Source organism: Clavelina lepadiformis, chromosome 2 (genome assembly GCF_947623445.1).
Source record: "Clavelina lepadiformis chromosome 2, kaClaLepa1.1, whole genome shotgun sequence".
NCBI classification, from domain to species: Eukaryota; Metazoa; Chordata; class Ascidiacea; order Aplousobranchia; family Clavelinidae; genus Clavelina; species Clavelina lepadiformis.
The window spans coordinates 5,115,062-5,132,065 of record NC_135241.1 but is presented as its reverse complement, the minus strand read 5'-3'; the positions used below and the strand labels follow the sequence as shown (position 1 = coordinate 5,132,065).

Genomic DNA, 17,004 nt, shown 5'->3' with positions numbered 1-17,004 from the left:
GCTGATGAAACTTTTCTAGAGTCGACCATTATTATGCACTGGACAAAGAAGCATGAAAACATTTTCCTAAATTAGAGTAGAAAGTGACACGATTCTTTACGGATTGTTTATAGCAATACAATACAACAGACATAGGTTTTCTTAAAAGGCATGATCATCTTCGATCCCTGCACTAAACTTACTTCCTCTTTTCCTCTTCATAGTCTCTCCTGTTCTCCGCTATGGTTCGTTTCTGCTTCGTGACGTCAGCGTTCGCAGCGCGGACTCGATCCATGAGAGCAGCCATCGCTGCATCCTGCTCCTTCACCATCCCTTCTAGCTCATCAAGATGCTGCAGCTGCTGAGCCGTCGGAGCACTCGAACGACCTCCAGAAGTGGCTCCCTAAAAGAATAATGAAAAAAACTTTGGTTTGATGTTACGCAAGTTGGTACGGATAAGTACAAAACAAAAAATAAAACCGTTCCCTTAGATTTATATCCACGCGAAATTAACATCCACATTCAATTGACAAAAAACGTCTGTCTGGTTTCATGATAATTAATCATCAGCGTAATAAGATAGCAATTACAGTACAGCTATACCAGCTATGCAAGTAAAAAAGATCTACTACAAAACAAACAATGCCTCTGAGTGCAATTACGCGTGGGAGCAATACCATCGTCTACCAAGAAAAACTAACACCAATAATTTTAGCTCAACAACGTTATTTGTGTGGATATGATGTAATGACGATTGATGCTAAGATACTCTTCGGCAAATTAAGGTTTAAAAATAAGCACATAATCTATATTATTCGATCTTGTTTGATGTATAAAAAGACTTGCAGAATTCGATAACGCTCAGAGCGCAAAACTGTCACGTTTCTTTCACTGACCGAGGCGGCTTGTTTGAATCTCGTAAAAACATCATCTGTTCTTCCATGAATCTTTTGTTGCATCAGGAGGAGCTCCCTCTCATGCAAGGCAATCATCGATTCCTGCTCTTTCCTGGAGTCCTCAAGAAGCTTCTTGAATCTAAGAATCGGGAAAAGAGTTCAACACGAGGAGCAAAAATTCCAAACACATTTTTTCCAGACTTGAAGTGTGAAGCTATCACCTGTTCAAGCTTTCTTCCTTTGATGACAACCTCTTCTTTAACGTTTCTATTGTTTCCATGGCAACCTTAAGCTGTTGCGTTGAATCCGTGTCCTACGGAATAAGGTAAAAGAAAAGGAAGTCATGCTTTTATCTAACGTTTCTGAAACATATTTAAGCAAGTAAAAAAGCGTTCTGGATAAGATATATGAGAACCTGGTGTTACCTTCGTTGGCACAACTCTTGTCGTCGGAACATGCAACCTCAGTTCAGTAATTATCTTGTCACGAGTATGAACCTCGCCTTCAAGATTGTGACGTACATCTTTAAGTCGGTCATTTTCAAGTTCAAGAGCCTTTAGAATAAAACAGTACATACAGTTAACCTTGATATGTAAAACGGCTAAAAATTTGGGTCTGAAATGGTCAATGTCAATTGTACTTAAATACCCGAGTCCAATCATTCATATTGATGTAAATCCATAACGTGCGGAAGATAGTAACGTAAACTTTTTTACCTTATTTTGACCCTGCATGCTCTTGATGGTATTGATCTGTTCTCTAATGGTCCCGAGTGCTTTAGTAAGCTGAACGTCGGAAGGTAGCGATGGGTCCGGTAAAGTTTGCGCAACATCTTCAAGCCTCAAAATTCAAAAAAGTTTCAAACTATACGACTTCGTATTAGACCATAACCGCATGTAAAACGTCAGTTTTATCACGGTACCAATACTGTCTTGAGATTTAAGTGATACTCGACATGTAACTATACCAAGGTTGTGAAGGCAACGTCGGCTCATGAGCGACGGCACATTAGGCGACATGGCAAAGTATTAGACCGAATCAAGCTTATAAGTTGATTACCTTCTCGCCTTCTTCTTGACTTCGCTTTGCTGAGACTGGAATTGGTCAAGCAATCTCTCCAACTCCATTTCACGCACCTCCCACTCAACCTGATGTTGTTCCTGTGCCTTCAGGAGAATCATTGAAGTATATTGAAAACTATATTATTGCATGCCGGGTGCTCTACTCCAACTTAGAAAAACTAACTCGTTTTTGTTAGAAAGGGGATGGCATCATATTAGGTAAAAATACAGACTGCAGTAGTGTACAAACTTGTTGCGGTTGTAACTTACTTCGCAATATCCATGAATGACAATAATATTTATCACAGTAACAATACTAGTTTGTGACAATTATGAACATTGAAAGTAATGGGTGTACCTTTAGCATTAAAACAATATCTTCTTCCAAACTTGAGATAGTTCTTTCGTGTTGAGTATTCAAACTTTCCACATATTTTATCTGTTCTCCTTGCCTGACCACCTGCCGCTGAAGCTTCATGTCTTGCAACCTGATGACGTCCATGCGATGAGACCACTCTGTTAGCTTGTCAGCACCTCTCTGGTCCTGACATGATACATTTTTGAATCGCTTTGCTTTGTAATCAGTTGAATAGTACTTAAAACGCGACCGTACTACTACAGTAAGTAATAAGGCATGATTGGATCCAACCATAGAAGACATTAATCTTTGAAAGCGGAAAGGTTTTAATGTTATAAACTTACATAAATGTTTTTGGTAAATCTAAGAGTTTTTAGCTATTTTCACTTCATCATATCAAACGACTTTTTGAGCTTAGAAAATTCTTACTTCGATTGCCTTCCTCAGCTCTTCCAGTCCTTGCTTCTTTATGTCCGCTTCTGCTAATCTATCCTCCAGTTTTTCACGCTCCATCCGCACACGTTTTAACTCTTCTTGGATAAGAGCCTTATCCTCTTGCAATCTGGAATATGGGGAAGAAAAGAAATAAATTCTCCACTGAAGAATCTCTGAGGAGGAGTTTGATTCTGATCTCACCGAACCAAAGATTTTGAAAACTTCTCCTGCTGAAGAAGGGGCAGAGCTCCGCTGAACTGCTGCCTTAAGCTCTGTATCGTCTTCTTTAATTGCCGGTTTCTATTGTTAGCTTCTGCCCGAGTGAGATAAACCGCATCTTCTTTTTCATCTGATAAGATTCACAATTATCAGGAAATGATTAACACAGACTTTGCACAAATCACCACTGTGTGTTTGTATATCTTCAGTGTTATTTATATGTTAGAATGGTGTCTTAAATCGGTCAGCAGTACAAATGTTTTTCAGGAAATGACTTACCTATTTTCTTCTCAAGTTTAATGACATGCGCTTGAAGCTTTGTTACATCTTTCTTCGAGGTCTCAAGCTTTCTCTGTGCATCAATCTCACTTGCCTGCAGGTTTAATATCTGATGATGCAACTGACCTAAAAGAAATCAAGTCATTGTTAAAAGTAGCAGGTTTTTAAACGGTAACCATAGTTAGAGGATGACAGTGGCGGTACTTGTAGTGACAAGGAAACCAAGTTTTTTACCGTACATTTTATTACCAATAGCTAAGTGTGTAAGTTTTGTAGTAAAAAATGGAAGTTTAAATAAACTAATCTGCCTGCGTGGCTACCTATCAGAGCATTTTGGTCAGTTTGTATCTGGAACTCTCTAAGTTGCTGGCGAAGTGATCTCAACTCTCGTTCACGGGCCTGCTGCTGGGTCTGCACACTCTGCAGCTGGTGGTGGGATATGTCAGAGATGTCTTGCAGCTTTGACATTTTAACCTAAACATCATCAAAAAATAGCATGCAACAATGAAAGATTAGGCGGCAAATAACCACGTTCGTGTGTTAATGACCACAACATGTGACAACTGAAGTCCGGTATTTTACCAAAAATAAAACCACCTGTTATGTCAGATCAAATTTAAGGCCAGAATACCTTAGTCTTTGCGAGCTCTTCCTCCAGCTTAATAATCTTCTTTCGATCAGCGTCACTGACTGATCTTGGCACAACCTCCGCCAATTCATCTCGCAGGTCTCTCTCAACTTGTTGTGCGGCTAGGTTGAGCTTAGTCAACTGCAAAGAGATAAAATTTATGTGCATTGAAGCAAATGTCTGTGTATTTTTGTATGTATGTATTTTATTTCTACTTATTTTTTACATTTTTAGAATTGAACTATGTTTTCTGCTCTTGCCATTAAGAAAACTTGCAGCTAATTACGTAGCAATATTAAGTAGTGCGCAAAAACACGGACGGAGACCGAGGTTCACAATTTACCTCTGAAAACTTTCGCTCTAACTCCGAATTTCGAACTTGCACTTCATCAAGCGACGATCGAAGTTGGTTGTACATCCTTGTTGCGTGTTCCGCTTTCTGACGCTCATTTAATTCTTTCATTTCCAAAACGGTTACCTGTATTGTCATAATAGTTATTTAAACTACAGCAACGTAACAATGAGTGTGTTGTGAGACGCTGAAACCATTTCGAATAGGGTATATGAAAAATCTAGTTTTGGACATGTATTTCGTGAAAACCCGCATAAACGCTTTTCGATATTGCAACAAAATAAAACCATACTCCATCTGTTTTTCATTTATCAACGTTATAGTATGAAAACACGTGGTACAACGCTTTGCTTCTTTAAAGCCAGGCAGATATTTCGTTTTGCGTTAATATTTCATAAACAAGATGAGCGAGTTGCGTTTACTGAGAGGAATTGCATACGCATACCGAATCACATACGCATACACACATCATACATCCACATATCGACGAATTACATACGCATACCATACCACCATATGCATATACATATCGTCGTCACAATTTCTCTTAATTTCATACAAATCTACCGAATATTGCTAATTAACGAAGTCTAGGCCAATTTTTCGTATTTACTTAAAGCATTGCGGTGTATGCCTATTTTCATCTCAGCTACACAGAAATTTATTGCTATTGTTTTCGTTTTTATTAATTATTTATCAACCCAGCAACGATACTGCAGAGACTTAGCACAAAATGAAATGCCTCTGTGCAAATACCACAACGTCAAAGCATAGACCTAACACCTGACATGCGGTCATGAGGTTTATTGTATTCTTCTTATTTACATTGATGCATAAAAAGCAAACATCCAATGCTTTTGTACACAACGGAATATGTAAAGGTTGGGTGAACTGGAAGATGAGAACAGAATAAATGCAAACAAGTAGTGACGTAGAGTGTGTTGGTTAGTATCTGGGTGCTATAACTGCATAGAGTGTAACTTTCTGCACCATAAACTATTAAGGGCGATAGGTAATTAGTAACGTTTCGATTTGTAAACAAGCCTGAGAACAAAAAACTCCCTTCACGAGTGAAATATCAATTTTAATGTTAATAAAATAATATCAAAACCAAAAATGCAAAGGAAAAAAAGACAAAATCGGTAAAAACACAAGGCAGTACGAAAGACTAACACTTTATAAAGTTTAAGCTTTTTTAATCGAAACTTCTTTCCACAATAAACGTCCGGATAATGTGTGTACTGTGATCGATACGATTATATAATGCAAGGGCATGTTTCAGAAGAACCACTTTCTACCCAGCTTCTTCATTCGCTTCCTTAAGTACGACTTTACCACCAGCAAGTGACATCATCAGAGCGTACTCGAGGCGCACGTTGGCCTTGTGGTGTGCCTCGATCTCTGAAATGTGAACTTAAACGCGTATATTTCGCAGTGATGGTTCTTTATCTTTTATACAATTATAAACTATATCATAGCGTAATATAGCATCATATATCTACATAGCGAATAACGTTTAGGTGGTTACCAGACAATTGAAAAAAATAAATGTACAGAATCACACATTTTACTTACCGTCTTTACTCAACCTGTTCTTATTGATGTACGGCTCGATTGTTTCTGCTAATTTCAGCACAACTGTAATGGCCGAGAACGCAATAATAATGCCTGACAGAACGCTCCGGGAAAAAACAGTGGCATGTAGAAATATGATCTATTATAAAAAGGTAATGCTGATAAACCAACCAATTTTACCTGATAAACAGCACGTATTGAACAAAGCATTGTGCTTCTTATATACCTGCAATAATTGTAGCACTATAAGCAGAACTGTTGTCAAAACGATGCACAATTTGCGACGCGAAAAACTGCTCCTTTTCTGATCAAGCTGTTGTTTGACGTTGAGTAAGAGCGCGCTAATATCTGCGTTTGACACGAAAGGTTACCCAATGCTGATTTTACCGTAAACAAAGAAAATATGTTTTTTTAGTTATGAAAACTAAGCTGCTTTCTCGTTCTACATTGTAACTAAGTAAAAAACAGAACAGACTTGGCTAGAATTAACATAGAAATGAAATACAAAAACAACACTCACCCAACTTATCCATTTTGACCAGAACAATCTGATTTACGCCATTTTCAAGAATTAATACATTGCAAGTGCAGTTTAAGCATAAAATCCTATTAATAGCTTATGCAAACTACTGTAGAAAGCGTAAGTGTAACATTTTAAACATAGGCCTACAGCACTTCAGATTTGTCCAAGTCTAAAGAAAAAATTTGGTTCTAAATCCTAAAACTACGCTTCCTGAGGCAAAAGACGACAAAACAACGTCCGGTAGCCTAAAACTAATTTCGGTAATCTAGTGTATACAGTAAGCTTCTATCGCAAACATGCGAGCTGTGCCTGTGTTGCTCACGGATGACGTATCATGTCCTGTTCTGCACTTACTCTTGCATTTTGTTGAAACAACGTTACAATGCACAGCCGCGTCCGTTTTGGTCTGCAGTTGCGCTGATTAATGCGGTGTAAATGAGTTGAAATGAATTACTATTTTTGACTCTTCTCTCTAACCTAGGGCGGCCGATCGTCAGCAGATCATAGCACTGTGATCCAACTTTGGTGAAAAAATGCTTTGCTAACATTAAGATGTATTCATGAAGTTGCTATACCCTGCATATCTAGCTTGATTGTTGTCTTTACAATTTTCCTGAAGTTAAGCTGAAATCAGAAAAGTAGTCAGCGCCGTACAGAAATGAGAACTCCAGGATTACTTTAATTCGCCAGAAATTAGTGCGTAGACCTTACATGCTAACAGAGTCTGTACAGTTCCAGTCGCTCGGTACCAAGCAATACCGACAATAGGTCGTTTGAAATACCAGCTTTTCAGTGAAGCGTAGCGGCCAAACGCGTTACTACGACCCGAGGCCTACTTTTTTCCTACACGATGACGATTGATTAATCACAAAATGTCCCTCGAAATCTGAGAGCAAATTTACAAAAAGGTTGCATGTAACAAGAGTACGATGACGTATATTGCCATTTCTTCTATTTTCGAGTAAGATGTAACTTACACGATTTTGCTTATAGAAAGTCTGGCAATATGATAACATCGTTTATAAAACCTGATTGAAATGGTTTAGTACCAAGTTTTATTTAATTTTATATCCAATCTATTCAACGTCTCACAAAACAGTAATATGCACACTATGTAAGTGACTAATGCCAAAATCTAACAATTACCTAATTTTCAAGTATTAAAGACAAACACAGTGTTTACTATAAAATTATCTGACATCGAGTGAGCAATATAACGCAAGTTTCAACACAGGAAAAGCTTTATAAAAACAGACGTTGCAACCATTTATTCGGTACCAACGTATCTGCATAACTTACCTTTTGAAGTGCTGCATTAACTGCAGAACTGATTGCTTCTTTACTGCTGGACGTAAGTGATGAAGAATCTCGCTTGACAAAAGCCTCCAGAGTGTGTCTCTTCTCCTTCTCGATGGCAAGCTCTTGCCGAAGTGCATCTGCTTCTTCCAGAACTATTTTAAGCTCCGCCTGAGCAGGATAAAATAAACTTAGTTCAAATGATGCGTCAAACAACCGAGGAGACATTAGACAACTTTTTTCGTAAACTTGTTCGTAGCCGCGACTTCGTAAAACTTCAGCGAACTGATACTTTCCATTTTTATTGAAAACCTTCGTTAAAATTTTGTGATTAAGTGAGAAAAAGTCGAAAAAACGAACGCATCGTCCAAAGCTTTGGGAACGTTAGGAAACGCAATCATATTGATGGTTGAAGTGACAGTAAACACTGCTTGCGACCATTATTCAAGTAAAATATCACCGAAGTTGCTCTTTTAAGCATAAGGACGATCTGCGTGTCCTATAGTGATAAAATTGTAGCTTAACAAGACAGTTCAACGGCATGCTACTCAATTTTTCAGTTCCTTTTCCATCTTCATAATTTGGCAGATGAAATTGTATAGTTTATAGTCAAATCGATATTATGTAGCGACGTTTATTGGTAGCATAATTATACAACTATACTATGACTAGTACGTGCGCAGAATGGCAACTTTTGCAAAGTATACACAGCTGATCACTTTCTATAAATAACGTAAAAATGTGTAACCAGATTATGATCATGGTATTATGGTCAATAATGCAAACACGGGACATGGCATTTTGTAACGTAAAATAGAAATATCTGAATAATATATCAAGGTTATAATGTATTTTCTATTTAGCTACCTGCGTGGCGTCAATCTGCACATTTCTCGCAACAAATTGATTTTCCTTTTGTAACAAGTCTCGATATTTTGCGGTCAGTTCGTCAAATCTTCGATTGACAACTGAGAGTTCTGTCTCTGGAACACAGCCCTCTAAAGCCTTTTGCAGAGATTCTACATCAACAAGCAGATAAAATGTTAAAAAGCAAAGTAGGCTTACTTTGAAATACACGTAGAGATTAAACGCAGTAGAAGATCAAAATACGCAGTAAAAAAAATATGTTCCACTGCTCATAACTAGTAAAAATATTATACCTATTTTAAATGAAGCCATAGCCTTGTAACGTTCCAAATATCCTATTCTCTCTGACACTGCTTTCTCTATTTGAGAAATTTCATTCTTGAGGCGAGTATTTTCAGCTGTAAGTAAACCTTCTGATGCTTCCAAAGCTACAAAACAGTTGCCAATGATTATTATTATTTTCAAACAAACAACCTAAACCACTAAAATTTTCGTTTTTCACAGAAGATGAGAAACTCGAGATGTTACCTTTGTGTCTTCTGATAAGAGTCTTTTCGTTGACCCTCAGAAGTGATACTTTACGTGATGTTTCCGAAAGTTTTTGCTTCAGATCATCAGGATTACTCTGCAGGGTATTCAGCAAACGCTGCACAAGTAAACGTAAAACATACTTACTAACAACAAACACAATTAAATACTCTGATAACTTATAAATAATGGTTAGTTAACAATTAACATAAACGTTTCGCAACATGATAAAGTTAGCAAGTAAAACCGTGTTATCATGTAAAAGACCCACGTCATATTCATCGAGACGTATGGAAGTTTTTTCAGCTCCCTCTTGCATTTTTGACTTGTCATCCTCAAGCGTTTTCTTCAACTTGTCCCATCTGTTCCTCTCCTCTTGATGTTCTAAAATGAAGTCAAGTGATGTAACAAAGATTCGGATGAAGAATTGACATAAATGACTAATGTTTCTTTAAAGTCGAAGTCTGTGACTTGATCAAAAAACCTTTGTATATTAGATGGGTCTGCTGCCTCAGCACTTGTAGCTGCCGCCTTGAATTTTCAAGAGCTTCCTTCATTTCATTCGTATTTGTTTGCTTTTTGGTGTCTCTCTCCATTACCTCAAGAATTAAAACAAGTTTTTACAGAGAAATACTGAATTCAATTTTTATGCAGATGCTTAGTCCAAAATACACCATTACACTGTATGTACCAAAATTTAAGATAAAATTTATTTGAGACAATACATCTAAAGTTAACGGCGCAGGTTGTCTTTAACTTACTTGGATTAAGTGTTCATTTAGAGCAGTGATAACGTCATCTGTAGTTGGGTCTTTTGACTGTGGCATTTTCACAGTAGTCATGGCAACCCGCTTTCCATTCTCAGCAGCTTTACCCAAGACATCAAGTTCTGTATTAAGCTGAGCAACCTGCAGTTTAATAACGACATAAACAGGAAAACAAGATTCATAAGTAACAACATTTTACCACAATGTAAACACAAGTAACAAAGTAATAGTACCGTATTCAAGTACGACGGAACGACACAAACCTGTCTTTCCAGTGTTTTTTTATCAGCCATTACTGAAGAGTGTTCTTCTCGCAAGCCACGCAATTCGCTTCGAAGTTCATCGTTTCTACCGGTCAGCTGATCAACTTGTGCTTTAAAGTGAACAGATTCGCCTTGTCCGGCCGTATATCGCGATTCAATTGCCTGAACAAGTAACAACCCATACATCAGGATTGCATTGCAAATATGCGAGGACCAGGCAAAGAGGTCGACCACATAATGATAAATTTGTCAATAATTTTAACATTCCAGGATAAAAGAGTGTTGGGTTTAGCCTAGGAGCTGTATCAAAAAGCCAAGAACTCACTGAAATTAAGTATTTAGGATTCCTATTACAAAGTTTGGATTATTCCGACATTGGGATTAAAGCACGGGTCTGATAATGCTACAAAATGTCAATGCAAGCTTTTGAGCACCAACTTATTAGGACCAGATACATACATGCAAAAGCCTCTCTAACGATGGGATATGAACAGGTTCTGGTTTTGATGGAGTTTCTTGCGCTTTCTTAATTTCATGCAAAATGTCTTGCATAGCAACTCGCAGCTGATCATTCTCAGATGTTACAGTTTGATTCTCCTGTTTAGGGAATTCACTTTAGCAAATGTACGAAAACTAAATCAAGCAAAGTTGAAAGAAAACTTGTTGCAGTGAAGATTATCAAATGAATAATAATAAATTGAAGGTAGTTTAAAGAGACCTGTTTGAGTCTCATATTTTCACTCTTTGCTTGTTGCAATTTTTTTTCTGCTTCTTCCGCCTCTTTGCTTAAGTCTTCCACCCTCCAAGAGAGTTTGCTTGTACCAGATGTGGCTATTCTTGGGGATGCTCGAATGGATGGTCTAAACAAAAATTTGAACAAAATTATTCCACAATCAATTTAAAAGAAAACTTTTCTCGAACAATGGATCCACTTCACAGCAGCCAGTAAAGGACAAGCAACCGCTGGGTTAGCAGTCCTGCACTCACTAAAGTAAAATGTAACATGTGACCTGCCATGTGCTTCTGTAAGTTGTTCTATTTCCAGCACTTAAAAACAATGGATATAAATACGGTAAAAAATTATAAATGTTTGATCACCTGGCGTCAACAACACCTTGATTCCTCTTCCTCACAAGTTGTTCCATAAATTCATCAACAAGCTCCATGTCTTCTGGAAGCAATCCATCAGCTAAAGCTTTTTGTGTTTGAGACTGAGCTTGGCGACGAATCTGGAAAAGAAAATAGCACTAAACACGACCCGCCAATGTCTGCAGCATTGCCAGTATCTACAATATTTTGTTCCTTCTTCGTCGAAAATTGGCTATTGTTTATGAATGAATATAATTGCACAAAAACAACAAATTTGCCACTTAATTTGGTGCCACATCACAATATTATCGTAGCCAAAACAAGCTTTGCACATGCTTGCATTTTATCAGGAAAAATGTTGTTTGTAAAACCGGTTGCTTAAGTTAAAGTATTATTTGTCAAACCTGTTTTTTAAATTCCAGTCTTTCTTCTTCAAGGCGATCGATTTCCTTTAACAAAACTTGATTCTCAGCTCTGTATTGCTGTTGGCGAAGAGCACGGGACTTTCGAAGATTGATAATGTCCTCCAGATCACGAGGATCGATTCCCAACCTCTCTCGATACTCATCATTTTCCTCAAGCAACTGATGAAGAGAGCAATAAATGAAGATTTGAAGTAATTATCGAAGTAAATGAAGATTTCAGTGTAAGACAACAATAACGATATAATTTTGTCGATTGCCGATGACAAATTAATACAATTATTAACTGTGACAGCAATAAGGACCAAACTGTTTGTTCATCTTTTCTATCCTTGATTTCTTCACTGTAGTAGCCTAATGTTTGTATTTATTTTTCCCACAATTTCAATAAACTTGCTGACGTATTCATGTTTGTTTTAGATAACAGATTGTAAAATATAAAAATGAGGCTTAAAATGAAAAATAAAATTGTCACCAAACCTACATCATTTAACTTCTCCTCGAGTTGATTTGCTTGTCTTGTCAAGTCTCGAATTTCCTTTTCCCGCAATTCCACGCGGTGTTTATGCTCTAATTAAAACGAGTGGTAAGCATACACAGCCCTAGAGCAGTAAAATTCAAACTACAACTACTTCATCCGAAATGTAAAAAAACAAACATGGAAAACAGAAAATAGAATTTTAAATGCCATGATCCAAAAGGATTTGAAAATGCAACTTTTATGAAAGAATGTCTAAAACGTTTTGCATTACCTTTTATTTCATCGACTGCTTCGGTTAGCCCATACTGGCCAGACTCAAGAAGAGAGACCCGTTTAAGAGCTTCTGTAAGCTTTGTATCATTTTCTTGGGCTTCTTGCTCAGCAGCCGTTCTTTGAGCTTCAGCTTCCTTGGAATCTGTTTCAAGTCTTTGTATTTGAGCCTGCAAGTTTACAAAGTTGCCTGTCTATTACTAGTGCTGGATTTTTGAATTTCCTAAAATATAGGAAAAATTTTGTTTTGTTATTCCGATTTAACCATGATAGGTACTACCTGGAGATTTTTGATCTGTGATTTATAAGCCAGCGTCTCACGATTCGTTCCTTTGTCTTTACGGAGATCTTCGACAATTGCTGTCTGCTCTTCCAGGTCATTGATTGCTTGGTTTAAAGCAGTTTGCAATTCCTGAAGTTCTTTCTCTTTTACTTCTAATTTCTAAAATGGTGAAAAAAAAATTAGTTTACTATAATCACCATATGTAAAATAGAAACAGCAAAGGCAATGCCCACAGTACCTTTGTTAGCCTTTCAGCATTAATCCGATCCTGATCTAATGAAGTAGCTGTAATTTTTTCTCTGAGGACAGCAATTATACGAGCTTGTTCTGCATTTTCTTGATCACGTTCTCTTAACTTTGTCGTCCATTCCTTGACTCTGTCATTCACTGCCTGCGCTATGGTGTCCTCTTCTGTGCTCTTGGCTCGTAGTTCTTCCCGAAGATCAGATACCTACAAAGAAAACAGACATGAAGAACAAAGCCGACAGTGCACGACTATTGCTATATGGCCAGGCAATGATATTTTAAAAATCATGCCTGCATTTTAAGCTGAGCATTTTCACGGTGAAGGTTGTCACTGAAATGATCAGATGCTCCAATAACTTTCCTCATCTTTTCATATTCTTCCACCATCTTTTCCATGTCTTCCTGCCCAGTCTCCATCTCGTTACGCAGCTTATTGGCTGCTTCGTCCAACTGACGATTGACCACTTCCAATTGCTAAAAAAATGATATAATTAATGGCAAATATTTAACTTGATATTTTCATTAATTAAATGAGGCATAACATATGTATCATTGTGCATTTAGGAACATAATCCAATAACAACATGTAGACTTCATTATACTAATAACCCAGGTACAGTATATAAGCAATGAAAAGCATATATATATTATATAAGCAGTGGGAAGACAAATACAAATAAAAGTAAATGAGTAAATTAAAAGTTTTCTAAAATCGAATTACAGTTATTTGAGTAAGAAGGTCGGAAATTTGCTGATTTTTTTCATTAAATTTTTCTCTTGTTTCATCATCCATTTGACCCTGAACTGATAACTTCTGCTGTTGTTGATTCTCCATAATATCTCGATATTCACGTAGATTGTACCGAAGTTCCTCATTCTAAACATGGCAAATTATTTGAAATATCATACAAAAATATATTCATGCAGACCTAACGATTGGATACAGGAATTACGTGTTGTGAAACCAAGCAAACAAAAAACTTAAAAAAGAATATCAATAAACAATATGTTAAAAACGGAAAATCAGAATATTCGTTAGGTATTATTTTCTTCAAAAAGCCACATTAAATGCCATTTACATGATTTGCACTGTTGTTGAACGATGGAAAACATTTTGTTTATAATCTAGGAAAGCCTTTATTAAGTAGAAAGATCACACAAACATAATGTCCTTGCAATTAACTAGCAATTCATACTTCATTTTTTAATTGTTTTTGAAGTCGCTTTCCTTCTTCCAATTCACGTTCATACTTATTTCTATCTTCCGTTACAGTGGTTAGATCTTGCCTTAGCTCGTTTTTCTCGTCCCGGTAAGTTTCAATGGATTCCATCAGTCGACGATTTTCCAAGCGATAATACTCAGTGTCACGTGGGACACTTTGGCTGCTGAATTTCTGTGAAAGTTCGCACAAAAAATAAGGGTGAAAAACATCAATGCTCAAAAGTATTTCACCCTGTTTATATGAATATATTATGATACTAGTCACAACAAAAACACACTTTTTCCTCAGCTAGTTGATTCTTTAGGGCCTCAATATCTGATTCTTGCTCTTGCATGATGTCATCAAAAGCTTTTTCACGATACTAAAAGATATTTTAATATCAAAAATTGTTAGTAGGATAAACAAATTAGCTTGCAATATTACAGCACATATAAGACCAAGACTAATGCAATTGATAAGTTTTAAGCAGTTTGACTGAGAAGTGAGTCTTAACATGCAATGAGTTGAATTATAATTATATATAGACATTTGATTACACCTTTAATTTTTGTAACTTACATCCAAAAGTTTCATTGCAGACTTAAACAACATCAACATTTTTTCAGGCTCTGCTTGGATCTCATCTTCATCGAGGCCATGCAAGATCTCTGCAGCTCTCTCCAGGTTATCTTCATCTCTAGATTCCCCTTTTGCCACTGCATCGATCATCTTCCAATTGACATCAGGTGCCATGTTTGACAACAAGGACAACTGTTTCTAGATGTCTCGTTGATATCAGTTGTCAAACCATTAAATACTTTATAACGATATGATATATAATATCAGTGCACGCAATAGGCTGAGACAATTACAAAATATCGGTATGTTTAAACGAGTTTAAAATAAAACAAAGAAAACATTGCACTGGCATTTAAAACTAAAAAGACTGAAATTTTGGTTTATCTATCACGACGGAGGGTGTCATTTTGACACCCGTGTACTTTGGAGTCCAACAGTCTGTTTTGTTTACGTTTTTATTTAACATAACAACACAAACAAGTCAAACATCACTTAAAAAGTGACATATAATACCAAAATGTGCGAGTAGACTTCATTTGCAGCCTTTGCACACACGCTGTATACTGGCAGTGCATTTTCCACATGGAGAGTTTTCAAATTTGTGGCATCTGCGAACAGATCAGTTCTTTTTGCAGTGGTCTCCGACCTGGCAGTTTCGTGTTGTTGGTTGTTGATCTCCACTAGCTGCTGCTTCTTTTGTAGAGCGAGGCATTGAGGAACTTTTTACAGAGAGCATCCCAAGTTCTTCCGTCAAGTTTTGCAGAAATATCCGTCTTGGAAGTTTTATATGATTGATTTCCTTACACAGGACACAGAGAAAGAAAAGACCAATAGAAAAACTACACAAGTCGGCCAAACTAACTCGTCTGCAGATGCAGAGAACAAAAACTGTACTATTCACTACGAATTCCATCTATACCTCGTTTGCAGCCGAATGCATGAATGAGAATGAATGAATGAGAAACTCACTGCAATTGCGGATTTTGTGCCAGGAAGATGTACAGTAAACCTACGCTTCATTTACGCAACAAAAGCAGCCGTGGGAAGCAAGAATGTGGAGAAAATTGATCTTTGATGATGAAACAATGCATGTATCACAGACGAGAAATTTTAGATTGTTATATCACAAAAATATTTGAGATTCATAGCTTTGGTGGGACCTGTTTGTGCATCGTACAATAGGGAGTCAAAATGACACCTTCCATCGTTCTAGGTAAACAACACAGATTAGGTCACTTTTTGTACTCTAAACAAAAAATGGTTACAGCCCTGCATTGAGGTCATTAAAGCAGTAAAAGTCACAAAAAAGCGGTTCTACCGTAAACCACTTTGGGTTAGTACAACTTTCTTTTTCAAAAGCTGTTAAAATGACACCCTCCGTCATTCTAGTGTTAAAGATGTTGGGTGAACCCAGACTGCAGAATATGGCAACAGCACACATGAGAATTTTTGTCCAAAACAGTTGGACACCTCAATAAACCGATGTCTCTAAAACCAAAAAAATGGAAACACTGGACACTTTTCCCCAAATTTCTATAGTAAAGGGAGGAACACCGGGCAGCCTTGTACCACGAGCTACTATGGAATATAAGATTTTTATGCACCTGACAGCGTAAGTTTCAAAGACTGGCATACACCAGTAGGCAACAAAAAGTGTGCACCAGTATGTGTGAGGGTGAACCAAATACCGCTTTTTGGGAATTACTTAGCTTAAAAGTAGCTTTTTTGACCGATTTTATGCAGCAGATATCTACATTGTGCACCAGATGTAGGACATATCTGGTGCAGAACGATTTCTTTCCATACTAGGCTACGAGTCATAGAGCATAACACCAGGTTTCATGTACACCAAAACTTTGCTTCTGCACACCTGAGATCTCTGTGAAAACTGCCATACTCTGCAGTCCAGGAGCGAATCAGACCAATGAGTATTTTTTTCAGAAACTTTGCTTTCACATAACATATTTCAGTTTTTTTAACTTATGTTTTATGGATTTAACTAGGTTAATTATGAGTTTAGTGGCCAAGCTAATTGTTACCAGCAATTTTTACCTTGATTATTTTTGAGTACAATTTAAACCTATTCGGTTTTGTCACTTTTCCCCTTCATTAGCACATGCTAATAACAACTTGGTTTGATTTTTCGTCCCCTAGGCGATTCTGATGAAAATAAAATGATTGATTGATTGCATCTTGCATGGGCCTGATGCTGATGGTGTGTACAGAAGCCTCAATTCATTGTTTATTTATTATAAATCGGCGTTTTGAGTGATGAACCTCGTGCGTGCAGTTGTTCCACTTTCCACTATGAGCAGATGGGGAACTAAGCTAAGGGCCTTTAAGAAGATAAACTTGAGTTGAGTTTAAAATTACTGTAAAACTCGCTGAAGTCACTAAATCACCATT

At 37.1% G+C, this 17,004-nt stretch overlaps 2 protein-coding genes across 3 annotated transcripts in view; both read right to left on the bottom strand.

Annotated features, from left to right (window-relative positions):
- The window catches only part of LOC143447501 (centrosomal protein of 290 kDa-like), a 39,927-nt gene extending 25,048 nt beyond the window's left edge, over positions 1-14,879 (bottom strand). For both annotated transcript variants that reach the window (XM_076947645.1, XM_076947646.1), the window contains exons 1-34: positions 14,599-14,879; positions 14,318-14,401; positions 14,014-14,211; positions 13,539-13,694; positions 13,109-13,291; positions 12,810-13,022; positions 12,569-12,730; positions 12,290-12,458; positions 12,022-12,107; positions 11,520-11,699; positions 11,125-11,255; positions 10,745-10,886; positions 10,486-10,623; positions 10,027-10,188; positions 9,758-9,904; positions 9,481-9,595; positions 9,268-9,380; positions 8,997-9,114; positions 8,762-8,896; positions 8,469-8,620; positions 7,605-7,772; positions 4,199-4,333; positions 3,859-3,996; positions 3,548-3,701; positions 3,228-3,353; positions 2,931-3,078; positions 2,724-2,856; positions 2,295-2,480; positions 1,935-2,041; positions 1,592-1,715; positions 1,301-1,429; positions 1,097-1,188; positions 876-1,014; positions 183-382 (exon numbers count right to left, since the gene is read on the bottom strand). In XM_076947645.1, the coding sequence (XP_076803760.1) occupies positions 183-382; positions 876-1,014; positions 1,097-1,188; positions 1,301-1,429; positions 1,592-1,715; positions 1,935-2,041; positions 2,295-2,480; positions 2,724-2,856; positions 2,931-3,078; positions 3,228-3,353; positions 3,548-3,701; positions 3,859-3,996; positions 4,199-4,333; positions 7,605-7,772; positions 8,469-8,620; positions 8,762-8,896; positions 8,997-9,114; positions 9,268-9,380; positions 9,481-9,595; positions 9,758-9,904; positions 10,027-10,188; positions 10,486-10,623; positions 10,745-10,886; positions 11,125-11,255; positions 11,520-11,699; positions 12,022-12,107; positions 12,290-12,458; positions 12,569-12,730; positions 12,810-13,022; positions 13,109-13,291; positions 13,539-13,694; positions 14,014-14,211; positions 14,318-14,401; positions 14,599-14,772 (4,937 nt within the window). In that variant the 5' untranslated portion in view covers positions 14,773-14,879. The remainder of the gene's footprint in view (positions 1-182; positions 383-875; positions 1,015-1,096; positions 1,189-1,300; positions 1,430-1,591; positions 1,716-1,934; positions 2,042-2,294; positions 2,481-2,723; positions 2,857-2,930; positions 3,079-3,227; positions 3,354-3,547; positions 3,702-3,858; positions 3,997-4,198; positions 4,334-7,604; positions 7,773-8,468; positions 8,621-8,761; positions 8,897-8,996; positions 9,115-9,267; positions 9,381-9,480; positions 9,596-9,757; positions 9,905-10,026; positions 10,189-10,485; positions 10,624-10,744; positions 10,887-11,124; positions 11,256-11,519; positions 11,700-12,021; positions 12,108-12,289; positions 12,459-12,568; positions 12,731-12,809; positions 13,023-13,108; positions 13,292-13,538; positions 13,695-14,013; positions 14,212-14,317; positions 14,402-14,598) is intronic.
- Positions 5,168-6,790, bottom strand: LOC143447508 (uncharacterized). Its single transcript, XM_076947656.1, has 4 exons — positions 6,303-6,790; positions 6,009-6,130; positions 5,783-5,921; positions 5,168-5,608 (listed from the first exon to the last, which is right to left on the bottom strand). Exons 1-4 carry the CDS (start codon positions 6,313-6,315, stop codon positions 5,502-5,504), a joined length of 381 nt encoding a protein of 126 aa, XP_076803771.1. The 5' UTR covers positions 6,316-6,790; the 3' UTR covers positions 5,168-5,501.
- Positions 14,880-17,004: the final 2,125 nt, after the last annotated feature.

Bases quoted from the DNA above. Each gene is read 5' to 3' on its own strand.
- LOC143447508 (XM_076947656.1), bottom strand. The intron at 5,922-6,008 runs GTATATAAGAAG...TTTTTATAATAG, and splicing joins TAGTGCTACAATTATTGCAG to ATCATATTTCTACATGCCAC. The intron at 5,609-5,782 runs GTAAGTAAAATG...TTCACATTTCAG, and splicing joins GAACAGGTTGAGTAAAGACG to AGATCGAGGCACACCACAAG.